The 27894-nt window shown below is 50.0% G+C and overlaps 1 protein-coding gene and 1 long non-coding RNA gene across 3 annotated transcripts; one reads left to right on the forward strand and one right to left on the reverse strand.

Moving 5' to 3' along the window:
* Nucleotides 1–188: 188 nt before the first annotated feature.
* On the forward strand, nucleotides 189–22902 carry TRPV1 (transient receptor potential cation channel subfamily V member 1). 2 transcript variants are annotated; one of them, XM_053367071.1, is made up of 17 exons: nucleotides 189–515; nucleotides 2393–2574; nucleotides 3731–3883; nucleotides 3990–4130; nucleotides 4412–4710; nucleotides 8877–9053; nucleotides 9892–10056; nucleotides 12158–12253; nucleotides 13010–13080; nucleotides 13795–13960; nucleotides 14106–14172; nucleotides 15456–15630; nucleotides 18609–18741; nucleotides 19601–19728; nucleotides 20821–20939; nucleotides 21463–21592; nucleotides 22316–22902. In XM_053367071.1, exons 1-17 carry the CDS (start codon nucleotides 226–228, stop codon nucleotides 22326–22328), a joined length of 2505 nt encoding a protein of 834 aa, XP_053223046.1. In that variant the 5' UTR covers nucleotides 189–225; the 3' UTR covers nucleotides 22329–22902. The 2 variants fall into 2 exon arrangements, with proteins under 2 accessions (XP_053223046.1, XP_053223045.1); XM_053367070.1 differs by having other exon boundaries at nucleotides 21463–22902.
* On the reverse strand, nucleotides 17720–27894 carry LOC128402726 (uncharacterized). The gene is made up of 3 exons (XR_008327767.1): nucleotides 26890–27894; nucleotides 25164–25401; nucleotides 17720–18681 (listed from the first exon to the last, which is right to left on the reverse strand). It is a non-coding gene; the product is annotated as an uncharacterized LOC128402726 (long non-coding RNA).

Below are 27894 nucleotides of genomic sequence, written 5' to 3' on the forward strand. Positions count from 1 at the left end.
ACTTAATAATGTTACCAAGATTTAAACAGGATGTATGTATGTTGTTTGTCTGTACGTTTGTTTGTTTTGGATTTTTGAAAATTAATTTTAAAAATTGAAAAGAAAAAAAACAGATGGACGATGCGGGCCTGATCCAGCAGGCTATTATTAGTTTCATTTTTATTTGTTTTCCTTAGCTTTCAGGGAGAGTTGGAACACTTCCCCCCCAGCCTTGTTCTCCGGAACATGTCTGGAATCCTGGGGAAAATGCGGAAGTTGGGGAGCTCCGACCAGGAGGATTCGGAATCGATGGATGACCACTTGGAAGGCGAGGAGTCGGGGGCTTGCACACCCGGCAGCAACAGGTCGACCAAGCACAGCATCTTCGCCAAGCGGGCGCGGTTTGGGATTGGGGACGGAGACAAGGACACAGCTCCCATGGATTCCTTCTACCAGATGGACAACATGGTGTCCAGCCCCATCCTGAAGTTCAGCCTCAGCTTGGAGCGAGGGAGGTGTGGCAACCACTCTCCAAAGTGAGTGGGTCCCCGGGGGGGGCTTTGAGTTACACTTGGGGGCGGGTGGCGCTGTGGGTAAAAGCCTCAGCGCCTAGGGCTTGCCGATCGAAAGGTCGGCGGTTCGAATCCCCGCGGCGGGGTGCGCTCCCGCTGCTCGGTCCCAGCGCCTGCCAACCTAGCAGTTCGAAAGCACCCCCGGGTGCAAGTAGATAAATAGGGACCGCTTACTAGCGGGAAGGTAAACGGCGTTTCCGTGTGCTGCGCTGGCTCGCCAGAGCAGCGATGTCACGCTGGCCACGTGACCCGGAAGTGTCTCCGGACAGCGCTGGCCCCCGGCCTCTTGAGTGAGATGAGCGCACAACCCCAGAGTCTGTCAAGACTGGCCCGTACGGGCAGGGGTACCTTTACCTTTTACCTGGGGGTCTAAGATGCCCTGCCCTTAACCCCCCCCCCTCTGTAGAAAAATTAGGGAGGGAGAAGAACTCCAATTCGGTTCAGATTTCAAAACGAAGTTACATCATTTGCACTTTCCAAAATACAGTGGTACCTCGGGTTACAGACACTTCAGGCTACAGACTCCGCTAACCCAGAAATAGTACCTCGGGTTAAGAACTTTGCTTCAGGATGAGAACAGAAATCGTGCTGTGGCGGGAGGCCCCATTAGCTAAAGTGGTGCTTCAGGTTAAGAACAGTTTCAGGTTAAGAACGGACCTCCGGAACGAATTAAGTTCTTAACCTGAGGTACCACTGTATCTCGGGTTACAGACACTTCAGGTTACAGACTCTGCTAACCCAGAAATAGTACCTCGGGTTAAGTACTTTGCTTCAGGATGAGAACAGAAATCGCACAGTGGTGGCGCAGCGGCAGCAGGAGGCCCCATTAGCTAAAGTGGTGTCTCAAGTTAAGAACAGTTACAGGTTAAGAACGGACCTCCAGAACAAATTAAGTTCTTAACCCGAGGTACCACTGCAACATGTGAATTGAAGTGCACCAGCAGAGGAAGGGAGACCAGGAAGGTGGTGTTTGTTCCTGGCTGTCAGGGTTTGATCTGATCTGTTTTATCATAGCTCTGTGCTGCTTTTCATTTGAAGGAATCCCAAAGCAGCTTGCAAACAAGCCTCGGTTGTCGAACGTAATCCATACCAGAAGACCGTTCAGCTTCCAAAACGTTCAACAACCAAGCCATGGCTTCCGATTGATTGCAAGAGCTTCTTGCACTTGGGTAGAAGCCGAGTCGGACGTTCGGGTTCCGAGGAACGTTCGGAAAATGGAGCATTTACTTCCAGGTTTTCAGCATTCGGGGTCCGAAACGTTCGAAAACGGAGCCGTTCAAGAGCCGAGGTTTGACTGTAGCATGATAGAACAGAACACAGCATAAATCATATCAAACGATTAACAAATCATCTGTGAAACAGATATGATACAAAACGATGTTAGCAACTTAAAAAACTATATGATTGACAAATCAGCATTTAGAAAGCAACATTGCCAACATGAACAGAATAGCAGCCAAAAAAATAAACTAAGCCCTCTTAACTATGCATGTTAGCCTGTAGACCTTCAGGCTCTCAATGCCTCTTTAACTGGCCCTGGTAGGGTTGCCATATTTCAAAAAGTGAAAACTAGGACACAAAAAGTGAAAACCCGCCCCCAGGCATAGAGAGGGAGGTGTGAGTGTGTGTCTAGAAACCAGCACACCAGACAAAGGTAAAATTGGCATCATGTGTTGCTCTGCCCACCAAAGGCATGTGACCCCTGGGAGGTTACCCAGAAGTGAATGTGGCCCTCAAGCTGCCACGGTGGTACATGTGTAGGGGGGAGCGATATATTTGAGGGCTGAGCCATTGCTGTCCAGGAGTAGCCAGTAACCCACAGCCCTCCTTCCTCGTGGCAGACTTCTCCATCGCGGGGCTCGCCGAGGAGCCTCCATGGGCGTGCGCCCCGAGAAATCGTTCAGGATCTACGACCGAAGGAGGCTCTTTGACGCGGTGGCCCAGGGGGATCCGAGCGAGCTGGACGACCTGCTCACCTACCTCCTGGAGACCCTGAAAAACCTGACGGATGAGGAGTTCAAAGGTAAGAGGGGATCGTGCGCCATTGCTCCCTTCTGGGGTTTGGGATGCGAAAGCCATTTCTAGAGCATGCAGGATATTTCCTTGGAAGTCACCAAGTAAGACTTAGAGCAATGAGTGGGTGAGTGGGGGGAAGCTTTACTGGCCTGAGGGCCACATTTCCTCCCAAGCAAGCTTCCAGGTGCCACAGACCACACACACACCACCACCACCCATCTAGACAAGCATGAGGGATTGTCAACAAATTTCCAGCTAAGGAAAGACACTCAAGGAAGGGGTGGAGCAGAGTCAATGAGGGGTGTGGCCTGAGCAGAGACCTGAGGGCCAGGTAGAGATGTATGGAGGGCCACATTTGGGACTCAGGTTCCCAGCTTCGGATTTACAGGCCTGGTTGACAGCTATAGGTAAAGGTAAAGGTACCCCTGCCCGTACGGGCCAGTCGTGTCCGACTCTAGGGTTGTGCGCCCATCTCACTTAAGAGGCCGGGGGCCAGCGCTGTCCGCAGACACTTCTGGGTCACGTGGCCAGCGTGATGAAGCTGCTCTGGCGAGCCAACACCAGCGCAGCACACGGAAAAGCCGTTTACCTTCCCGCCAGAGCAGTACCTATTTATCTACTTGCACTTGGGGGTGCTTTCGAACTGCTAGGTGGGCAGGAGCTGGGACCGAAAGACGGGAGCTCACCCTGCCGCGGGGATTCGAACCGCCAACCATGCGATCGACAAGCCCTAGGCGCTGAGGTTTTACCCACAGCGCCACCCGCTGTGGGTTGACAGCTATATTTTCTATCTATTTTTTGCCTGGGCCTCTGCTGCCCAGTGCGGATTCCAGGATTTACACATATACACACTAAGGGGAAATCTTGGGCCTGGCATCCTCAGTGACCCCTTTCTCTAAACCTTGAATGGGGAAGGACCTGCAAGCTAAGATTCTCTTAGGCTGCATCTGATCTTCTTGGGTACATTTTGCAGAGTGGCAACGTTAGCAATGTCATGGCAAGGGCGCCCTCTGCTGCTCTTGGGAGTCTTGGCACATGCCCTATCTTGCAAGATCTTGCCATCCTCTGGCGCCAGACCTGGAGACAAGTACCCTCATTATGCACCTCCACTGCTTGCTCCCATTTTGCCTGGATGTATAAATTTTGTGTGTTTCCTCCCCCAGAACCAGATACTGGGAAGACATGCTTGCTGAAAGCCATGCTGAACCTCCACAATGGCCGGAATGACACCATCCCTCTCCTGCTGGAGATTGCAGAGAAGACGGACAACCTGAAGGAGTTTGTGAATGCCGAGTACACAGACAGCTACTACAAGGGTAAGGAGTGTGCGATTGCTGTGGGTGGCGGGACGTGTATGGAGCTATTAACGGGGGCAGAGGGTGGAGACTGACTTTCCAGCTCACGGTTCTGCCTCCTCTTCAGGCCAAACCGCGCTGCACATTGCCATCGAGAGACGAAACATGTACCTTGTGGACCTCCTGGTCAGGAACGGCGCCGACGTCCACGCGAAAGCCCATGGGGAGTTCTTCCAGAAAATCAGCGGCAGACCCGGGTTTTATTTTGGTAGGCGCTGTCTTTGGAAGGGTCCTAGGTCTTGAGTTGGATGGGGGCTGGCCGAGCCAGGAGGAACGGCCGACAGAAGACCCCCATGGAGGGACCCCGTGGGCTGGGAAGGTTTCTAGCCAGCTCAGGAGAGCGTGAGGAAGAGGATCCAAACATTAAAGCCTTGGGTAGAAACCACAACCTGAGCTCGAGTTCTCCACCTGGCAGGAGCCAGGACAGGATAGGTTTTTACCTTGCTCCCCCCCCATGTGACTCTGATGATCCATCGTTGTTCCCACCAGGTGAGCTGCCTCTCTCTTTGGCTGCCTGCACAAACCAGCTCAACATCGTGAAGTACCTTCTCGATAACCCCTACCACCCAGCCAACATTGCCGCCCAGGATTCCATAGGCAACACCGTCCTCCACGCTTTGGTGGAGATCGCCGACAACACGGAGGACAACACCAAGTTTGTCACCAAGATGTACAACGACATCCTCATCCTGGGAGCCAGGCTCAACCCCACCCTCAAGCTAGAAGACATCGCCAACCGAAGGGGGCTGACACCGCTGACCCTGGCAGCCAAGACTGGGAAAATCCAGGTAGGTTGTGTGAGCTGCTTGAAATGATCAGGCACGCTCATTCCCAGTGTGCAGCTTGGAAGTCATTTTGGACTCACAGCTGTCCATGGAGGTGCAGGTCAATTCTGTGTCCTGGGCAGCTGTCTACCAGCTCCATCTGGTACGTAGGCTGAGATCCTACCTGCCTGCAGACTGTCTCGCCAGAGTGGTGCATGCTCTGGTTATCTCCCGCTTGGACTACTGCAATGCGCTCTACGTGGGGCTACCTTTGAAGGTGACCCGGAAACTACAACTAATCCAGAATGCAGCAGCTAGACTGGTGACTGGGAGCGGCCACCAAGACCACATAACACCGGTCCTGAGAGACCTGCATTGGCTCCCAGTACATTTCCAAGCACAATTCAAAGTGTTGGTGCTGACCTTGAAAGCCCTAAACGGCCCAGTAGACCTGAAGGAACGTCTCCATCCACATCGTTCAGCCCATACACTGAGGTCCAACTCCGAGGGCCTTCTGGAGGTTCCCTCACTGTGAGAAGTGAAGCTACAGGGAACTGGGCAGAGGGCCTTCTCGGTAGTAGTGCCCGCCCTGTGGAATGCCCTCCCATTAGATGTCAAGGAAATAAACAACTATCTGACATCTGAAGACAGCCCTGTTTAGGGAAGTTTTTAATGTTTGATGTTTTATCGTGTTTTTAATATTCTACTGGGAGCCGCCCAGAGTGGCTGGGTTGAAATCCAGCCAGATGGGCGGGCTATAAATAGTAAAATATTATTATTATTATTATTATTATTATTATTATTATTATTATTATTATTATTATTTGGCAACACCAACCAGCAATCCATCTGGAGATCAGAGCTAGATTGATTTTGTCAGTTGCGCAGCATGGGAGGGGGGCTATCGGGGCAATTGCCCTGGGCACAAAAATGTTGAGGGGCATGGCTCTGCAGCTGCCGCCCTGATCGGATCTGCGCACCATCCTGTCTGCCTCACCTGGGCAGCACGCCAAGCTGGAGCTGGGAGAGGATGGGCCCTTGCATCTCTCAGCTGCGTGGCATCTCACCACCCACCCACCCAGCGGAGGAGGCAGGGGGCGGCAAGACTCATGGTGACGGTGATGCCACAGCCCCAAGACGCATACACACACACACCCGCTGCTCTGCAGCTTTGTCCAGCAGTAGCAGCGTTGCATCAAGGTGTCAGTTAGGGGGCGTAATATTTGTCTTGGGGAGGTGAAATACTGATCTTGCCCTGGCTGCTGGCAACTCATGCTATGCCACTGATTTTGTGACTCATTTTGCAGCGTCTGTGGCTCGAAACTCACCCTGCACTCACTTGGCGGTCTCAAGCCAGCCACTGTTCTTTCCGTCTGGGCTCCTGCGTGTGCAGAATGGTGCTAATAGCATAGTAAAGGTAAAGGGACCCCTGACCATTAGGTCCAGTCGTGGCCGACTCTGGGGTTGCAGCGCTCATCTCGCTTTACTGGCCGAGGGAGCCGGCGCACAGCTTCCGGGTCATGTGGCCAGCATGACTAAGCCGCTTCTGGAGAACCAGAGCAGCACACGGAAACGCCGTTTACCTTCCCGCCTATTTACCTCCTATCAGTGGCGTAGCGTGGGTTGTCAGCACCCGGGGCAAAGCAAGTAATTTGCGCCCCCTAACCCGTGGATTTTAGCACTCGAGTGCGAGCGCGCCCCCCCAGATGTTGCGGCTGGCCCCCCCTGCACCCCCCTTCGCTATGCCACTGGGGCTGGGGGCGAGCGAAGGAGCCAAGGACCCCCCCAAAGGCTCAGCAGGAATTTATTAAATTTATTATTTGCGGAGCCCCTGCGGGCCGAGGCAGCCGAAGGCCCCTCCCCTCGGGCGCCTCCCCGCCCCCTCCTCTCCTTGGGCTGTAGGTGGAGCCCGCGCTCCAAGGCGCTCCAGATCCGGGCTTGGGGAGCACCTCTCCTCCTCCCGGCCGGGTCCGGGGGCTTCCAGCCGTGCTCCGTCCTCGCCCCCCCTCCCCCGCGGCTGAGACTTGCGCTGAGAGCCGGAGCCAGCAGCGCCCCCTTCCACTGGGAGACCCTCGCCCGCCCACCGGCTTCCTCTTGGAGGGTTTTGGGGAGCGCAGGGCGCGGCGAGGCCCCTCGGAGCTCTCCTCCCTCCCAGTCGGCAGAAGCAGCCATCGCCTGTGGCTGGACCGAGGGGATGGCGTCAGCGTCGGGGTGCGGAGGCTGCCCGTGCCCAGCCAGGCGTCAGTGGCGGCGTCGGCGCTGCTGCAGCGGCTGCTCCTCCTGCGAGCAGTGAGTGGAGCGCAGCCGCAGCGGTGGCGGGGGTCGCACGCACGCTAGGGCGCAAGGCTGGCGGTGGCGGCGGGGAGCCCGATGGAGGAAGGAACTTGTCCCTTCCCTCTGGACTCGCGCCCCCCCAGATGTTGCGCCCGGTGCAGCCGGCACCCCTGGCACCCCCCCACGCTACGCCACTGCCTCCTATTTATCTACTTGCACTTTGACGTGCTTTTGAACTGCTAGGTGGGCAGGAACAGGGACCGAGCAACGGGAGCTCACCCCGTCGCGGGGATTCGAACCGCCAACCTTCTGTTCGGCAAGTCCTAGGCTCTGTGGTTTAACCCACAGCGCCACCCGCGTCCTAATAGCATAGTAGCTAATAGTATAATAGCCCTACCTTGTTGTTGCAAGGCAGAGATGCCTAAGCTTCCGTTGGCATACGTTTTCTGACTGAAAACATTCCATTCTAGTTCTCAAAAATAGTTTGGTTTTTTTAAAAGCTACATAAAAACAACAGCCCGGTAGTACTCAACCTTGAGGGAGGTCACTGTTTGGTTTCGAAGGAGGCATATGAGGAACTGTGACTCAGGAAGGGATGCAGCCATCCGTTGCCTGAGACTGCGGCACCTCTGAGTCAAGAGTGACTGAATGATCTGATTCCAGAGAGAAACAGTAAATCATACAGAGAGGCAACAGGAAGTCTCCTGTCCCCAGTCAGCACTTGGGATTCACAGGAAGTCTTTAATTCTGTCTTTTTTAATTCCTGGGAATCAAACCCAGGACAATTCTAGCAGAAACACTCACAAAGACCCTGCGTCAACAGGTGAGCTGTGATTCCTCTGCATTGCAAGGATATGGACTAGATGATTCACGGGCTCCTTCCAGCTTCAGAATTCTATGATTTTAAAATCATAAGGGGAAAAAATCCCTAAAAGAAAGGAGCCGGGGAAAGACGTAGGACTTACCATTTGGGGAGATTTGTGTTCTGAATTCAGCTTGCATTTGTTATCTCTCAAACCTTGGCGGACCAAATCAAGCTTCTCTTACAAAGCTTAAAAAGGAAAGGAAAGGAAAGGTTACCACATCTGGGACACTTTAGTTTAGAGAAAAGGCAAGTAAGAGGAGAGAAGATGGAAGTGTATAAAATCAGCAGAGTGGAGAAAGCAGACAGAGAAAAGTTCTTCTACCTCTCTCACAATAGTAAGACTTAGCAGGGCTGTCCCACGAAACTGAGTGTTGAAATATTCAGGACAGAGAAAAAAAGTGCTTCTTCACATAGGTAAAGGTAAAGGAACCCCTGATCATTAGGTCCAGTCATGGCCGACTCTGGGGTTGTGGTGCTCATCTCGCTTTATAGGCCAAGGGAGCTGGCGTACAGCTTCCGGGTCATGTGGCCAGCATGACTAAGCCGCTTCTGGCGAACCAGAGCAGCACACAGAAACGCTGTTTACCTTCCCGCCGAAGAGGTACCTATTTATCTGCTTGCACTTTGACGTGCTTTCGAACTGCTAGGTTGGCAGGAGCTGGGACTGAACAACGGGAGCTCACCCCGTCGCGGGGATTCGAACCGCCAACCTTATGATCGGCAAGTCCTAGGCTCTGTGGTTAACCCACAGCGCCACCCACGTCCTGCTTCTTCACATAGAGCATAGCTAAACTATAACTTTAAAAGAGGACGAGAGATGGAGGAACAAGGGTGCCGGTGGCTACTGGTTACAATGGCCATGTTCTCCCTCTGCAGTCTGCCTCTCAATTTCTGCTCCTGAGAATCACAAGTGGGAAGAAGAGTTACTGCTGTCCCAGGTCCTGCTTGCGGGCATCCCATAATGACCACTGTGAGAACAGGATGCCGGGCCAGATGGGCCCGCTAGATGGGCCTGACCCTGTGGGTCTTTTCTTTGTGTTCTCATGGCTAGGTCTTTGCGTACATCCTCAGACGGGAGATCAAGGAGCCGGAGTGTCGCCACCTGTCCCGGAAGTTCACGGAATGGGCTTATGGGCCTGTTCACTCATCACTCTACGACCTGTCCAGCATCGACACCTGCGAGAAGAACTCGGTCCTGGAGATCATCGCTTACAGCAGTGAGACGCCGGTATGTCTGCGGCCTGATTCCCTAGAGTCCAGTGTCACAGCTTAGAGGCTTCTTTGACGGCCCTCAGTGAGGTCAGGTTTAGGGATGGGCCAATCTGCCACAGTCCGTTTCCACATGTCCACATCAGTTTGCAATATATATATATTTTAAAATACCCTAATGAAAATTTGTCATCATGAGGGCGAATTCCTCCTAACGTACTCAATGACCCTTGGGGTCCCTTCCAACTCTACAATTCTATCCAACTTAGCTTAATTTTTTTGCAATGCATTTTGGTATCTTATTTTCACATACAGTGGTACCTCAGGTTAAGTACTTAATTTGTTCCGGAGGTCCGTTCTTAACCTGAAACTGTTCTTAACCTGAAGCACCACTTTAGCCAATGGGGCCTCCCGCTGCCGCTGCGCCGCTGGAGCCCAATTTCTGTTCTTATCCTGAAGCAAAGTTCTTAACCTGAAGCACTATTTCTGGGTTAGCGGAGTCTGTAACCTGAAGCGTATGTAACCTGAAGCATATGTAACCCGAGGTACCACTGTATGCATCTATAGAATGTACAGTTTACCCAGCTATAACCCTTACTCTGCTGGAGAACTGCTTTGCAAAATCAGCCATTTTTATTTTTGATCGCAGTCCTTTTGCCCTTTTAATTTCCACTCTGCCCTTGGTTTTCTTCCAGTGGGGAGACTGGTCTATTAAAGTGCAGCAGGGGCAGCTAGCCCCCACCTGCCCGTCATTTGACTTACAACCAGCCTAGCGCTTGGCACTCCCTTTCACTGGCTCTGGCGCCACCTGCTGTTGGCCTCCCACCCTACCGGTCTGCTTTCCTTCCCCCTTCCAGAACCGGCACGAGATGCTGTTGGTGGAGCCTCTCAACCAGCTCCTGCAGGACAAGTGGGACCGATTCGTCAAGCACCTCTTCTACTTCAACTTCTTCATTTACGCTGCCCACATCGTCATCCTCACCGTCGCCGCCTATTACAGGCCAACGAAAAAGCACGGGGAGGTGGTTTAACTTCGAGATTCCCGGGTTTCTAGCTCTCTTTTTTTCATACCATCCCTTATGGATGGGGTTTCTATGCCTTTTTGCTCCTGGAGTTTGTGTCACCTGCTGAAATTCTTCCTGACATGCAGCTGTGAAATGCCCCAGGGGTCAGGTTAGGTGGGAACGGGCATGTGGGGCGTGTGTGCTATTTCTTTTGAAGTGGGACCTGCAGGAAAATGGTCAAACAGGGTCTCTTGGCCACGCTGCCTGCCTGCCTGCCCCACCCTTTCCCAGGTACTCCATTCCATTCTGTCTCTCAGCTTCCACACATCCCCACCGAATCAGTCAGCGCTGCACAGTAATCATTGGGCTATTTTTCAGGTGGGGGCCACTCTCCCCTTTAAAGGATTTCCCCTCAATATCTTATATCCTTCTGAAACCTTGCCCGAGTTCCCTCAAGCCTCCTGATACAGGATAACAAGTCTTGTGCCAGGTTGCTAGAAGAAGAAGAAGCAGAGTTTGGATTTGATATCCCGCTTTATCACTACCTGAAGGAGTCTCAAAGCGGCTAACATTCTCCTTTCCCTTCCTCCCCCACAACAAACACTCTGTGAGGTGAGTGGGGCTGAGAGACTTCAGAGAAGTGTGACTGGCCCAATGTCACCCAGCAGCTGCATGTGGAGGAGCGGGGAAGCGAACCCAGTTCACCAGATTACGAGTCCGCCGCTCTTAACCACTACACCACACTGGCTCTCTAGTCTTGTGGTGTAGGCAGGGATGAGCTATCTTGTTTTGGCATTGCTCCTTAAGCCAGACTTGGTGCCCTCCAGATAAGACCCTCACCAACCTGGGGAAGTCTCCTTGAAGCACTACGCATATTTATCGTCTCCTAAAACAATGCAGTAATTCAGTAGCGTGATCCTATGCGAGTTACCTTGGGAACGAATATGTTCAGTGGGACATACACCTGGCTTAGTGGTCCTTACTCATTACAGCCTACAGTTATTATAATACAGGACGGGGACGGGGAGAGGCTATACTCTGGCTCAGGAGCCTGATCAGTTATCCTACCCCAGCAAACATTTCTCCCCCTCTCCAAAGATCTCCCCCATTTTTGCATTTAAATATAAATAAAAATGGGGTGGGCAGAGAAGTGGTTAAACCTCTCTGCTCTGCCTTGGGCTCTGTTGGGGTTGCAAACCACACACACACACACACACACACGCACACACACACTCATCAGATCACTTATTTTATTAGCAAAGAGAGGGCAGTGGCTCCCTCTCCTGAGCTGATATGCACAGATCAGCCGAGGAAGGCGGGATGGTTGTGTCCTTTGTGAGTCCTGTACGTCCAGTGAGTGTGGGAGAGTGTGGGGTGACCACAGTCACTGCTGGCGTTTCACCTTTAGAGGGCTGGCCAAAGGCAAATGTGCCTACTTCCCCCCCAAAAAAAATTAGCCACTCCTGTTACAACACACTCACATAGCTGTCAACTTACAGATTTGAAAATAAGGGGCCAGCAGCCTCGAAAATAAGGGATCAGCAGCCCAAATAAGGGATTTTGCTTAGCTTATGAGTTCCATCGGCCCTTCCCCGCCCGAGAGGGAGGGAGAGAGACTCTCGCCCACACCACCTGCGAGCCCAGCACGAGGCAGTTGCGGCGCGGCGGCGGCCGCTGAAGCACCACCCTTCTGCATCCCTCCCCATCCCCTCCTCTTCCTCCTCCCTCAGGCCGCCTCCTCGGCCGCCGCTGCCGCCTCCGGCTTCCCCTGGCAGCGCGGTGGAAGTCTCGCAAGAGAGGGGCTGCCTGCCTGCCCACCGCCACCTGGCTCCTCACGACGTGCCCCTGAGGGGGGAAAGGGAGAGACGGAGACGTGGCAGCTCGTGCGCGCTCTCTCGAGGCGGAGGACCCCGAGCCGCTGCTTCCCTCCCGAGCCGGGCAAGCATGAAACCTGGGAAATTTAAGGGACACCATCAATCCGGGACAGCAGCGGGACACAGCGCTGGGATAAGGGAGTTTCCCGCCAAATAAGGGACAGTTGACAGCTATGCACTCATTCCTAGTTCACAGCCGGGCTCTGGGTTTTGACTCTCTAAAGTTGCACCCTTCTCGTCCACAGCCCCCGTTCGCCTTTAATTACACGACCAACGAGTATTTCCGAGTCACCGGGGAGATCCTGAGTGTGTTGGGGGGTGCCTATTTCTTCTTCAGAGGGGTAAGAACTTCACCAGAGTCTCTTACGGGTGGGCAAAGGGCTTAGGTCCCCGGGGAACATGTGCATTTTTTTAGCTTGTGCCATGGGGCCACCCCCTCTGGTCACTGCTCTCTCCCCTCCCCCTGATCTGCCGCCCTGCACTGAGAGACAGAAATAGAGAAAGTGCTCACACACAAACGCACAAATGCTTCACTTTCCCAGGGAATCTGGGTAAAGGTCAGATCATGATTAATCTGAGCCTTTGAAATCCCATAGAACTGGAAAAGGAAGTGGGAAAAAGCAACTTCCTCCCTTGGTTCTAGGGCAGCGCAACTGGTTCTGGCGCACTAGGAGCTGAGCCCAGGGGGTGGCACTCCTATTTGTCCATATTTTACACAAACTATATCTGTGGCTTGTGGTTCTATATTCAGCCATGGGAGAGCATTCCACAGACAGGGAGCCACTGCAGAGAAGGCCCCGTTCTCGTGTTAGTCTAAGGCCATTAAATGAGTTTCATGCCTAAGGCTCCAATCCCAGTCTACTGGGAAGACAGTGTATCATCTCTCTGGATGAATTTCTTGTCCTTTATCATTCAGCAATACATTAGGAAGGGAGTGTGGCTCACTGGTGCACATCCTTTACATGCTGTCTGGGTTAGGGTAGGTCATTTTATTGTGTATCTGCGTGAGGGGTGGTGGCGGTAAAAGACTTTACGGGTTTTTGTTGGACTGAAGCCCTTTCACACCAACCTCTATTTATTCTCCTGCCTTTTTTCAGATCAAGTATTTTAAGCAGAGACAGCCATCCCTGAAAGCAATCTTTACGAACAGCTACAGTGAACTTCTCTTGTAAGTGTGGTATAACCAGCCTTATATAACCAACATGCTTACGTCTAATTAACACATGAAGGGGTTAATTCCATAGAGTAAGCTGTCCTGTCAGGTTTAGCATTGTCCCTCACCTTGGGAGTAACAAGGTAACTAAGCCTTTCTTCTCCTCCCAATCTACCTGAGAAGCTTAGCATGTTAAGAGGTTTTGAGGTGGTTGTTGCAGCTCAGACCACATGGCTCTTACAGGCCTCTCTTGAGTTTCTATGCAAATAATTTGGGAACTTTCACCACTTGGCCAAGTTTTATCTGCCTATGAAACTTTTCTGATGTATGGAAAACAGCATGAAGCTGGCCTTTGAAGGGTTTGTAAGTAAACCAGTTTTTAACTTACCAAACATGTGGTCTTTTCCTATGCTGGGGGCAGTTTGGGAACTCTCAACGACATATTGTAAAGGTATCTAACAGATTGTATTTCCACACTTTACTTTGCTGCATGTTTTGGGATTTTAAATCTCTGCTGGGATTCACTCACCAAAGGGCACCTGCAACTTGGCATCCAGGGAATTCTCATTTCTTTTTGCCAGTTTTCCTTGAACCAACAGTAGACATCCCTTTTACATGTTTTAAAGTGAGTGGTAGTGTGGTGTAGTGGTTAGAGTGTTGCACTAGGAAGACCAGGGATCAAATCCCCCATGCAGCCAGGAAGCTTGATTCCTCCTGTTGCCCACTCAGCTTCATCCACTCTGTCCTGATCCTGGGCTCAGCGATCCTGTACTTCAGCAAGCAAGAACTCTACGTCATCCTCATGGTCTTCGCCTTGGCCCTGGGCTGGACTAACCTGCTGTATTACACTCGTGGCTTCCAGCAGATGGGGATTTACTCAGTCATGCTGGAGAAGGTCAGTCTGGGATAAAAGGGGCAGTGGGTAGCAGAGGCTAGTCCCTTGGGGCGAAGGGTTCACTGCTCCACCAACCTGAGCCCACCCACATCCAGTTGGATCCTGGTTCTCTCTTCCCTCCCACCCCTCCAACTCTTTTTTGCAGATGATGCTGAGAGACCTGTGTCGTTTCATCGTGGTCTACCTCCTTTTCCATTTGGGCTTTTCGACAGGTAACAGAGTGACTGTTTTGGGTTCTTTTTGGTGGGGTTGAAGGGAGGACGAAAGCGAGTACCTACAGACGTGTCCTGGTGCTGCAAAAGCTGGGTGGGTTAGTTCAGAGATGGGGGAGAAACTGGCTTGGGATCTACCAGTACAATTTGCAAGAAGATCAGCAAGGCTTTTCCAGTTCCCGATTTCCCCAGAGACCGAGGTGACATTTGCACTGTTCTCAGAACATCCCAGTCACCAAGGAGAAATGGCTGATGTCCCCAAAGAGAGCAGGCCTCCCACATTCCATGCACCAAACAGTGAAATATGCCCAATTAAATAAAGAAGTAGTTTCTGTGTATCTTTTAATAAATACTGTGTGTGTGTGTTTTCAGTGATCTTCCCTCACCACCAACACTACTGTGGTTGGATATACCGTATTTTTCGCTCTATAAGATGCACCAGACCACAAGACGCACCTAGTTTTTGGAGGAGGAAAACAAGAAAAAAAATATTCTGAATCTCAGAAGGCAGAACAGCAAGAGGGATCACTGCGCAGTGAAAGCAGCAATCCCTCTTGCTGTTCTGGCTTCTGGGATAGCTGCACAGCCTGCATTCACTCCATAAGACGCACACACATTTCCCCTTACTTTTTAGGAGGGAAAAAGTGAGTCTTATAGAGCAAAAAATACGGTAGCCAAATTTGTCCATTTATCATTCTTTTCACTCTTCAGTTCACTTCTTCACATTTCCCATCAGTTTGCAATTATTATTTTAAAATCAGTGCAGATTTCTCCTGATACGCAATCCTTTTTTAAAAATATATTTTTTTCTTTCTTTTTCCCCCCTCTCTCTTTTCTCCCTCTCCTTTCTTTTCCTCCCCCTTTTTTTCTTCTTTTAGCTCTTGTTCCTGTTTAGATTACATTTTTAAAGTATTTATTTTATTCTGGTGCATTATAAAAAGATACTTTGTAATGGGCATGAACTTTTGCATATCTTTGGATAAGTATCAATAAAAATAGATATTAAAAAAACCCACTTAATACACAATTTGTATATGCAGTTTTTGCCTAATTATACTTTTTGGCTTTTTGCAAAGCAATTCCCACCCTACCTAATCTAATTCCTTTTCACTAATATATGTGTTTTTATGCCCGCTTCCACCCCAGTAAGTGTGATTTTGAACACAATGCTTTGCTGAAGAACTGCATTGCATGGGATGATTCTGACGGCCGGTTGCATTGCGGATGGCGAATTGCTTTGCCTTGGAATGTGAACTGAATTGGGTTACTTCCTCGTTCCCTAGCTGTCGTGACCCTCATTGAGGACGACGATGAGCTGTTGGCACAGAACCAAACTCACAGTACCTGTCAAGCAAAGTGCCGCCCCTCCTACAACAACTTCTACTCTACCTGCCTAGAACTTTTCAAGTTCACGATTGGGATGGGAGATTTGGAGTTCACAGACAGTTACCACTTCAGGTTTGCCTCCCCGCTCCCCTTTACTTTTAACGCATGTCAACTATTTTGTTCTGACATTTTCAGACTTATGTGAACAGTTCTGGCCACCTTGTCTCAGACAGGATATTGTAGAGACATATAATAATAATAATAATAATAATAATAATAATAATAATAATAATTTATATTCCGCCCTCCCCAGCCGAAGCCAGGCTCAGAGCTGCTAACAACAATAAAAGTAACACAGCATTCTAAAATCAATTCATTCTAAAATCAGTTCAAAATCAAATTAATGGCAACCATTGGGCTAGAGTTTTGTGAGTCAAGGAGGGGGTCAGACTGTGCCTTGGCCAAAGGTCTGGTGGAACAGCTCTGTCTTGCAGGCCCTGCAGAAAGATGTCAAGTCCCGCAGGGCCCTAGTCTCTTGGGACAGAGCATTCCACCAGATTGGGGCCACAGCCGAAAAAGCCCTGGCTCTGGTTGAGGCCAGCCTAACCTCTCTGTGGCCCGGGACCTCCAAGATGTTTTTGTTTGAAGACCGTAAGGTCCTCCGTGGGACATACCAGGAGAGGCGGTCCCGTAGGTACAAGGATCCTAGGCTGTATGGTGCTTTAAAGGTTAAAACCAGCACCTTAAACCTGACCCTGTACTTCACCAGGAGCCAGTGCTGCTGGTATAGCACCGGGTGAACGTGATCCTGCGGCAAGGACCCCATAAGGAGTCTCGCCACGGCATTCTGCACCCGCTGGAGTTTCTGGGTCAGTCTCAAGGGCAGCCCCACGTAGAGCGAGTTACAATAATCAGGTCTGGGGGTGACCGTCGCGTGGATCACAGTGGCTAGGTCAGGGCGAGTGAGGCTGCTTAGCTTGGAGGAGATGAAAAGGTTCGACCGAGATGGTCAAGGGAGTGGAGCAAACTCCCCTTTGGAGAAAAGGTTGCAGAGTTTGGGACTTTTTAGTTTAGAGAAAAGGGGCGTCCAGTGAAGCTGAATGCTGGAAGATTCAGGAGAGATAAAAAGAAGCACCTTTTCACACAGCGCTGAGTGAAATTATGGAATTCGCTCCACAAGAAGCAGGGATGCCCACCAACCTGTAGGCTTTGAAAGAGGATTAGACAAATTCATGGAGGAGAGACTATCGATGGCTACTAGCCATGAAGGCTCTTCTCTTACTCCACAGCTGAAGGCAGCAATGCTTCTGAATGCCAGTGGCTGGAAACAGCAGGAGGGGAGAGGGCTGCTCTTGTGTTCGAATCCTGCCTGCTAGTTTCCCCACAGACACCTGTTTGGCGGCCACTCTAAGAACAAGATGCTGGACTGGCTAGGCCATTGGCCTGATCCAGCAGGCTCTTCTTATGTTCTAATAAGAATGCGTGCAATTACAAAAAGTTAATATACCGTATTTTTCGCACCATAGGACGCACTTTTCCCCCTCCAAAAATGAAGGGGAAATTTGTGTGCGTCCTATGGGGCGAATGCAGGCTTTCGCTGAAGCCTGGAGAGAGAGAGAGGCATCGGTGCGCACCGACCCCTCTCGCTCTCCAGGCTTCAGGAAGCTATCCGCAAGCCTTGCAAGCCCGGCGGGAGTTCCCGCGGGCTCACAAGGCTTGCGGGCAGCAGCCTGCAGCCCCGGCGAGTGTCCGCAAGCCTTGCACGCCCGGCGGGAGAGTGCGAGGCTTGGCGCGGCAACCTGTCGCCCAAAGCACGGGGAGCCCTCCGGAGGGCTCTCTGTGCTTCGGGCGAGTGTCTGCAAGCCTTGCGCGCCCGGCGGGAGGTCCCGCTGAGCGCGTGAGACTTGGGGCGGCCGCCTGTTGCCCGAAGCCAGGGGAGCCCTCCGGAGGGCTCTCTGTGCTTCCGGCGAGTGTCTGCAAGCCTTGCACGCCCGGCGGGAGGTCCCGACGGGCGCGCGAGGCTTGGGGCGGCAGCCTGTCACCCGAAGCACGGGGAGCCCTCCGGAGGGTGCCCCGTGCTTCGGGCAGGTGTGCGCAAGGCTTGGGGCGGCAGCCGCGGCTGGGGGGGGAAATAATTTTTTAAATTCATTCCCCCCCCCAAAAAAAACGAGGTGCGTCCTATGGGCCGGTGCGCCCTATAGAACGAAAAATACGGTAGATCATTAAAACCTGGGGGGAAATCTCCCAAGAGAGTAAATGCATCCTTAATTGTTCAGAGGCGGTGGCGCAGGAGAGGGCATTCTCTGTGGCAGTCCCTAAGCTGCATAACTCCCTCTCCACATACGAGCATCCAGCATTTGACACTTGAGAGATGTGTTTCAGGATCCAACCTATTCCTGTGGTTGTAATTTGTTTTTTTAATGTTTTTAATACTGAATTTTAAATTGTTGTAAGCTGCCCTGGGACCCACTGGTGAAGGGCACATCAGAGTCGTTGTAGTAGTAGCAATAGTAATTAATATAACCAATTTATTTGCCTCAGTTGCCCCAAATTGTAAATAATAACTACTGAAGTTATAGGAAACTCTTACAATTTTTAATACAGTGGTACCTCGGGTTAAGAACTTAATTCGTTCCGGAGGTCTGTTCTTAACCTGAAACTGTTCTTAACCTGAGGTACCACTTTAACTAATGGTGCCTCCCGCTGCCGCCGCACAATTTCTGTTCTCATCCTGAGGTAAAGTTCTTAACCCGAGGTACTATTTCTGGGTTAGCGGAGTCTGTAACTTGAAGCGTCTGTAACCTGAAGCATCTGTAACCCGAGGTACCACTGTAATTAAGAGTGCTGCTCCTATTTTCATATACACCCTAAATCACCATCAGTTCCTTTTCATCAGTTCAACCGAATTACAAACTATGGACATCAAACCTTTACCTTACAGGAGATCCTTGTGATTTATAAGTTTAAAATGTGCTGTTCTGAACTCCCTCCCTCCCTCTCTCTCTCTGTCTATCTTTCTTATGGACCTGTTTGCCCAGCACATTCACACAGTTACCTGTATTTCCTAATTTTGCCGTTAGTTTCACTACCTTTAGTTCCCCACGCTTCAGGTCAGTCTTCATCATCCTGCTGGTGACTTACGTCATAGTCACGTACATCCTCCTCCTCAACATGCTCATCGCCCTGATGGGAGAAACGGTCAACAAGATTTCTCAGGAGAGCAAAAGCATTTGGAAGCTTCAGGTGAGTTTGGCTTCTGATCAGCGTCTCGGCCTCGGTGTGTCTGTGATAGGAATTTTGAGATCTTAGATATATGGTAATGTTCATAACCGCACGTACATAGATCAGCACAGGAAGACCAACCTGAAGCCATTTTGATTCCTAAACTGAGCAAATGTTTTCTCTGCAAGGTCAAAGTGGAAAAGCCTCCCCATTGTCTTTTCCTTCACAAATCCTGTCTTAAGGGTATGTCTGTGTTTGAATAGGGTGTGAGCCTGTGACTTGGCCCAGGAACTAAGTATTTATCACTACAAAAGACTGGCCAGGCTCTCCAGGGTATCCAATCAAGTAACCTGCCAGACAGGAGATAAACAACAACAGGAGAAAAACAATATTCAAATTTCTGTTTTAGACCGCCTTTTCTGTGATGTAGGTGTGATGTATCTGAGGGGTGGTCTTAGGTTACACCCCTTCTGTGATGTATGCATGATGTTTCTGGGGGTGGTCTTGATCTACAGGGTGGCAATTTCAAAAGTCTTTATAAGGCCTTGCATGCCATTTTTCTGGGTCCCTCCTCTCTTCTGCGGGTGAGGGGAGCACCCTGTTGCAACAGATCAGTAAAGATCAGGCTTACGAGCTGCTTTGCTTCTCAGTATTCTCTGGTTGGCCTCTGTTATTCTCTCCTACCAATAGGGAACCTATGTAAGGACTCTATATGGGCTCTTGGATACCCCATAAGGGAAAAGGGCAATTTTTGTTTACAACATATCTTTGCTGAGTGAATTCAGCCAGCTCTGGGTTAGGGTCGGGAGGCTCTGGAAAACGCAGGAATTAAGAGTCTTAGGCTCTACCAATTGAGATATATATATATATTTCCACCCAGAGAGCCATCACCATCTTGAACATCGAGAACAGCTATTGGAACTGCATTGTCAACTCCTTCCGATCTGGGAAACAAGTTTTGGTGGGGACTACTCCGGACGGGAAAAACGATTACCGTTGGTGCTTTAGGTAATTCTGGTTCCCTTCTCCGTACGCCTTGGGGTGACAAGGAAATAGAAGCTGTCAGGCCAAGCCCAAACATCCCACCCACCACCCGCCAATTCTGTGGTCCCATTCTCAGGCTGCAAAATTGTGGCCATGGACAGGTGAGAACTTTTGAAGCTTTTCAGGGACTGTCAGCCCTCATCACAGCTCTGGTCAGCTGGCAAGTCACCCTTTTGTATTCCCTAGAATTGCCTGCTTGCTTGAGATACTTGGAGTCACGTGTTTACACTGTTTTGGGTTGTAGCAATCTGCTTGCTAATGGTAACAGGAAGTGACGGTGTAGCAGTAAATTTTGAAGTACAAGAGTTCATCTTGAGAGACATATCCTGCATAACTACATCCTCAAGGAGGTTCTGTTGCCAGCCCCGCTCCAAACAGCATAAAAAAAAATAAAATTGCAGGCAGCTGTGTATTTGTATATTTACACACAGATAGCCAAAAAGTGCAGAGTGCATTTGCCTGACATAGTACCCAACTGATTTGGACCAGCATCACTACAATCCTAGTTTCCTGGGAGCAAATGCCCTTGTAAAACACATTTGCGCTTCAACAAAAGATCTTCCGCCAGCTGAAATGCAATGCTTAGCCTTTATTAGAAAGCCAAACATGTGAACCACTAGCATGAAGCAGGGACTCCATGAAAGGAAAGGAAAGCTGTATCCAGCCTCAGCCCAAGCACATCTGAAGGCAGCCCTGTTTAGGGAAGTTTTTAATGACTGATGTTTTAATGTATTTTTAGTCTTTTGTTGGAAGCCACCCACAGTGGCTGGGGAGACCCAGCCAGATGGGCAGGGTAGAAATAATAATAATACATTATTTTCCTCATTCCCTGGTTTCTGCCATGCTCATCCTTCCCAAAGAAGCTTGGAAGCCTCATTATCTCCCCATTCCTCACTCCCATCAGTGGTCTGTCAGTTCCCCCGGTGGATGATGTAATTGCTCCTGTTCTGTCAAAAAAAGAAGTAGCAGTCTCGGAGCTGGGTTGCCCCCCACATTCCCTCCCCAACTGCATTGCTGCTAGGGGGAGACCTGACCACGTTTGCTTCTCCTGAACAGGGTGGATGAGGTGAACTGGTCCACATGGAACACCAATCTGGGCATCATCAACGAAGACCCTGGTGGATACAGCGAGGAGCTGAAACGGAACCTGAGCTTTTCTTTCAAATATGGGAGAGGTGAGGAAATATATTCCTTGTGACTGGGCGGTGGGAGCCTTTTGCAAACAGTTCATTTTTTTAAGAGTGAATGAAGCCCAGGTGTTACTCAGTTGATGTTCTCTGTGGTGGGGGGACCACAAGGAACTACCTGGTGTAGACTGAGCATGTTCAGTGTGCACAGAATGCTGGTCGTGGGAGGGACAGAAAACTAGGTGGAGTGGGGGGGGGGAGAGAATGGAATGGAGTTTCCTAGAGAAGGGTATGGCTGGCAGAAACTAGTAAACAGGGGTGCTGTACACTGCTTTTTATTGTTGGTCTTGTGGGGGGGTGGAGAGAAAGGCTATTGGTGTGAGTAAGGGGGAAAGGATATATAGGCAGGTATATTTGCAAGGAAAACTGGGAGGTAAGAGCCAGAGAAACTGTGTGCTGTTCATATGTTGTTCTTTTTAAATGCCACTGCCAGCTGCACTGAGCTCAGCCACGTTTCTGGAAAATCGGCGCGCAAGTGTCAAATCGAAACAAAAGCCAACCCCCGTCTCAGTTTCAGGGAAAAACTGGAAGACTTTGGTCCCGATCCGGAGAGATGGAAAACGAGAAGGGTCGCTCAAGCCCATTTCGGAAGACGGCGCGGATTCAGAAGAGCAAGGCCCCCGGAAGAAGTCTCTCCCCAAGTTTGTCCACTTTTTTTGGTCTCTCATCATCTTCTGCAAGGTTTTTAATTCTAGAAGCGACGGCCCATAAATGGGTGTGTTGTAGCGAGGAAATTAGATGGGGGCAAAAGGTGCCTTTTTAATCGTTAGAAGGATGCAAGCAAACAGTGGGCCAAATACCTTTTCTCCATGGGGCCTGATTTCGGGACAACAGGTTGCTGGTTGCTGAATACAATACCCCTAAACATTTTTTTAAAATTTGCAAGCTGAGTCTCCTAATATATTTAGGGTAGAGATGGAGAATCTCCACCAGGGTCCAAATATGGCCTCCCAGGCCTCTCCATCTGAACTTTAAAAATGAGAAACTGGGAGAAACTGAAGATTTGTGCCCCACCTCCCTGGCAAGGATCCTTCTCTGCGTGAGACCCTAGAGTCATAGAACTGTAGAGTTGGGAGGGACCCCAAGGGGTCATCTAGTCCAACCCCCCGCAGTGCAGGAACCTTGGAGGGCTGCTGCCAGCCAGTGTAGGCAATACTGAGTTAAGGTGGATGAATCTATCGGTTGTGGTTTATCTTTGTTTCTCGTTTTTCCCGTCTTGAGTTCAATTAAGCTCCCTGTGTTCAGGTGGATGTAAATGGCACATTAAAATTTATACTTATTTTGATCCTGGGTGGGGGCAGAGGGTATGGGGGGGGGCCCTTAAAATTATTCTAACTGTACACTTCTGTTTGTTTCATTTACAGCCCTGTCTTATGATTTGGGGAAGCTGCTGAATCAGTGGAAGAATCTCTCCCCAAACCTTCTGTTATGTTGTGGCAAAAAGTGTGTGTGTGTGTGTGTGTGTGTGTGTGTGTGAGAGAGAGAGAGAGAGAGAGAGAGAGAGAGAGAAAGAGAGAGAGAGAGAGAGAGTTGTTAAACAAGCATCCAACAAGCCTCTCTTATTGTGTGCCATGAGCATTGGCTTTTGGGGGTAGACTGCCTCTGAAAATGGAGGCTTGTCTGATCAATTATGTCTAATCACAGAATTTTTGCTGGGGAAGAACGTGTTGCATATTTAAGTGCTTCCCCCACATAAGAAGAGCCCTGATGGATCAGACCAAAGGCCCATCTAGTCCAACAACCTGTTTCCTACAGTGCTCACCCAGCTTCCTCTAGGGCAATCTGCAAGCGGCACATGAAGGCATCAGATCTTGTTCCCCAGCAACAAATATTCAGGGGCAGACTGCCTCTGAAGAAGGAGGTTACACATAACCACCCTGGCCAGTAGCTTATCCTCCATGATGTAATCCAATTCAATACATTTCAGCAATGATATTATTATTAACTTTATTATTACTACTATTGTTTCTTTTCAGTTAATATTTATTTACCGTATTTTTTGCTCTATAAGACTCACTTTTTCCCTTCTAAAAAGTAAGGGGAAATGTGTGTGCGTCTTATGGAGCGAATGCAGGCTGCTCAGCTATCACAGAAGCCAGAACAGCAAGAGGGATTGCTGATTTCACTGAGCTGTGATCCCTCTTGCTGTTCTGGCTTCTGAGATTCAGAATATTTTTTTTTCTTGTTTTCCTCCTCCCAAAACTAAGTGCGTCTTGTGGTCTGGTGCATCTTATAGAGCGAAAAATACGGTATATATTCAATTCATTTCTATGCCACCTTTATCTTCCAAGGATCTTAAGGTGGTGTACGTGGTTCTCCTCCCCCTCCCCATTTCATCCTCACAGCACCCCTGTGAGGAAGGTGAGGCTAAGAGATGGTGGCTGATTCCAAGGTCACAGCCAGGGAGCTTCATTGCTGAGTGGGGATTCGAACCCTGCTCTCCCAGGTCTAGTCCAACACCCTAACCTTTATGCCACATTGGACCTAAGTGACAAAGTTAGGGCCATTAATTTCAATGGATCTACTCTTAGCAGGTCTAATATTGGATACAACCAGAAGTAGTAGTATTTTCTCAGCCCTTTAAAATCTGGCATTTCTAATAATCGGTTTTTGAAAGATTTTATTGTGGATTGTTGTGGCTTTCCCTTGTTTTCATTAGCTTGCAATCTGTCCTGGAAAAGGTTTTACCCGCCTTAAAAAAAAAGTATGTGTTGGGACATAATATAAATACATAAAATAAACTGGCATACACAGAACTATATACGTGTGACAAGCTCCTTTCTATTCCTGTATGAATGAATAGCTCAAACCTCAGAAGCTCCCCTCCTCTTGATTGCCATCAAGTCCAAGCTGGACGAGGGGATTCCTGACCATAAACTGTATTTCTTTCCAAACAAATCTTTTTGCATTCAAATGTCATTTCCTCATCAATCTCCTCCCAGCTGCCATTATGTCACAGCTATCCCACCCCCCAAACTTTTGGCAATGTCAGCGCAGGGAATGGAATTGTTCAAAATTGGTTGGGTTGCTCCATACAGCTCCACGCCCCCTAAGAAGAGCTTGGCTCCTGAATGAGGCCAAAGGAGGACAGTCTAGAACCAGCCTCCTGTCCCCATGGAATTGCTGGATGCAGAGGGATGGTGGAAGTGCCAACTGGGGGAACCCCCAAGGGAAGAAGGCTCAGAGCCCGGGGATTGGTGGTGGGACAATGAAGAGTGGTCAGAGGGAGAAGACTGGGCTTAGTGAGCAGAGGGAGTCTGTGGCAGAGAGAAGTGCAGAAGCAAGAGAGGAGGGAGTCCAGGAGGCAGAGAGGAGTCAAGCTGGTGAAGAAGCCAGGGTGTCTCCCGCTCCTGCCGCGAAAAGCTCCTCTCCCCGCTGGTCTCCCAGAACCAGAAGAGGTATGAAGAGGGTGGAGCAGAGACAGGCACTGCAGCAGAGTCTCAGATTGCCTGGGGGAGGAGGGGGACTTAGGGAACTGTGGGAAGGTGGAGACCTTCAGTCTCCACAACTGCCTCGTAGGGACAAGACCTACCCGTGAGAGTTGCTGTGCTCATTGGGCCTGGCACTCCGGAGCAGCCCATTTATTCTAATACAGTCATAGGTAAAGGTAAAGGGACCCCTGACCGTTAGGTCCAGTCGCGGATGACTCTGCGGTTGCGGCGCTCATCTCGCTTTATTGGCCGAGGGAGCCGGCATACAGCTTCCGGGTCATGTGGCCAGCATGACTAAGCCACTTCTGGAGAACCAGAGCAGCGCACGGAAATGCCGTTTACCTTCCCACCAGAGCAGTACCTATTTATCTACTTGCACTTTGACGTGCTTCCGAACTGCTAGGTTGGCAGGAGCAAGGACCGAGCAATGGGAGCTCACCCCGTTGCGGGGATTCGAACCGCCGACCTTCTGATCGACAAGTCCTAGGCTCTGTGGTTTAACCCACAGCACCACCCGCGTCCCTCGGGTCATACCTCGGGTTAAATGTGCTTCAGGATTAGCGCTTTTGGGTTGCTGTCCACGGCGACCTGGAAGTAACGGAGCGCATTACTTCCAGGTTTCACCGCTCGCGCATGCGCAGACGGTCAAAATGATGTCACGCGCATGTGCAGAAGCGGCGAATTGCGGCACGCACAGACACGGGTTGTGTTCGCTTCTGGATGCGGAACGGATCCCGTTCGTATCCAGAGGTACCACTGTAAAAGAGTTAACTTCACTTACTCCATGTGATTTATTGCTGAGCTGCTTCTGCACAATGGGAAGCCTGCGACCAGGATCTGAGCACAATAGCAAAACTCTCCCCACTTGTGAATCCCACCAACGGCTATGCAGAGGCTTCCAACACTGGAGGCAGAATCCAGTCATCATACCTGTGCTCCCTGGGACTGTTTAAAACATCTGGAGGGCGTCGGGTTGGGGAAGGCCGGCATGCGCCCTGGGCTTGCATTACTAGAAGAAGCTACTTTGAAAAAACAAAAAAAATCTACTAAGTTTCTAATTCAGGCAAATAGATCTAGAAAGCTCATGCTATATTGTTCCATTTTGCATATATTTAGGCTTTGCTCTCTAATATGTAAATGGCTTAAGACAGCTGTGCCAATCTATCCACAACAGTTACTGGCCCACAGATGTTCTTTGCTAGCCTGCCTGCCTGCACACACCCCTCTGTTAGTTGTTTGTATGGTGTCAACAGCCTCAAGGTCAACAAATAATCACATCTTCATGCGACCTGACAATTTAGGGATTTAGTTTTTTTAAAAGGAGGCAATGACCTTCCTCCTACCCAGGATGAACAAGCATGACTGTCCTACATCTGAGAAAGCACGGAGTTGGTGCCTCTGAATGTGGAGAAATTAGAGGTAACCACCGTATGTCAGGAAGTAGAGAGGAAAGCTTCCATATCGGAAGATGTTACAGCTAGGAAGATTTAAGCTCTTGCATCAGGGCAACTTCCAGAAGGTGGTGAAAGCAGGCTATTTAAAGCATGGGTAGGCAAACTAAGGCCCAGGGGCCAGATCCGGCCCAGTCACCTTCTAAATCCGGCCCGCGGACGGTCCGGGAATCTGTGTTTTTACATTAGTAGAATGTGTCCTTTTATTTAAAATGCATCTCTGGGTTATTTGTGGGGCATAGGAATTCTTTCATTCTTTTTTCTTTTCAAAATATAGTCTAGCCCCCCACAAGGTCTGGATAGCTCAGTTGGTTAGACCATGGTGCTAATAACACCAGGGTTGCAGGTTCGATCCCTGTATGGACCAGCTGCATATTCCTGCATTGCAGGGGGTTGGACTAGATGATCCTCAGGCTCCCTTCCAACTCTACAGTTCTATGATTCTATGATTCTATGATAAGGTCTGAGGGACAGTGGACCAGCCCCCTGCTGAAAAAGTTTGCTGACCCCTGATTTAAAGGGTGCCAAGACCCATTGCACCCATATTATCACTTTTGCCCCCAGAAAGGTCAGAGGCAGCAAGGAAGAACTGTGCCTTTGCACACCCCACCGCTGCCGGGTTTTAGGGGGCTCGTTGAGGGTGCCATTTGCCCCGTCCGCTGAAAGAGCCCAGGGTGGCAAACATGTCAATGCCAAACCAATGAAAACTGTGACAAACAAGTCAAGCAATCGTGGATAACATCATCCTAAAACCCCCTAAAAGCAGCTCCCTAGTCTTGAAATGTAGTCAAGGGGTGTTTGTGAGTGTCCTCCTTTCATTCTAGAAATCATTGCACCTGCACTTCGCAGCCTTCCTGGGTGTCTGTGCTTCATTTAAAGCCCAGAAGAAGTGATCGCCTTTTCAGCTCAGGGAACAGGAGGGGCAGCCAGGGAGGCTGCAAAAAAGATTTATTGGCAAGAAAAGCATACACAACAGCCTAGGCCCCTTGAAATGATAAGTTTAGCTCTGTAGGGGTGGAGGAATTCACTTCAGTTCCCTTATTGTGACAAAATTACCTTATTTACACTTTGCCTCGCTGAGATGGTCCAAAGGAAAGCAGGTTTAATTGTCGTAAGCTGCCCTGTGACTTTAAGGTGAAGACAACAACAACAACTAATTAGATAGATAGATGATAGATAGATAGATATCTGGGGGGAAATGCTGGTGAATTTTCATCAGGAGTTTCTTTTAATGCAACAACAAACCAGTGTGGAGAACTGAACTTAAGTTTGGAAAAACGAGAACCTAATAGAACCTGAAACTGTCAGGTTTCCCTTTCCCTAACCACTGCCTCAGAAATCATCTTAGCCACCCCAAATTTCACCACCTGCAAGTGGGGGGGGGCAAAATGGGGGGAAAGGACGATTTTGGCATGATGAAAACAGCACACAATGGCAAGGTGTTGAGTGGACTGTGAGAATGCCATCCGATTCAGCTGTTTAGGGGGATCAAGTGAACATAAGGAATCCTTCTCTGTGCTTCCCATCGCTGATGTCCCAGCAATGAACTGTCTCCCCCAATAACAATGTAAGCATTGCTAAAACCCCTCCACAATAACCAGAGGAATGAAGACAGCAAGGATTTCCCTACCCGACTTGACGGACCAGATTTTTAATCATCTTCTGTCTCGTGGAAATGGCGCTGGACACCTGGGGACCCCACCCCAGTCCTTGCATGTTATGATGGTGATGTGTCCCGCCTGCCACTGGGAATGGGCTTGGCTCCACTTGAGCAGCCTTTTCACCTCTGACTAATGGTACCGCTGCTCACAGCCGGCCATGAGACAACAGTCTTTCTCTCTATGGAAAGCACACGATGCAGCCTCCATGTGGCCAGGGGCTGGGAAATCAACAGTCCATGCCGTGACGCTCACAGAGCTGCTAAGAGCTGCAGACCTACCGTATTTTTCGCTCCATAAGACGCACTTTTCCCCTCCTAAAAAGTAAGGGGAAATGTGTGTGCGTCTTATGGAGCAAATGCAGGCGGGAGGCTCTGCTCAGTGCTCCCGTTAAAGAGCCGCG

The sequence above is a fragment of the Podarcis raffonei genome, chromosome 15, assembly GCF_027172205.1.
Source record: "Podarcis raffonei isolate rPodRaf1 chromosome 15, rPodRaf1.pri, whole genome shotgun sequence".
In the NCBI taxonomy this organism is placed as follows: domain Eukaryota; kingdom Metazoa; phylum Chordata; class Lepidosauria; order Squamata; family Lacertidae; genus Podarcis; species Podarcis raffonei.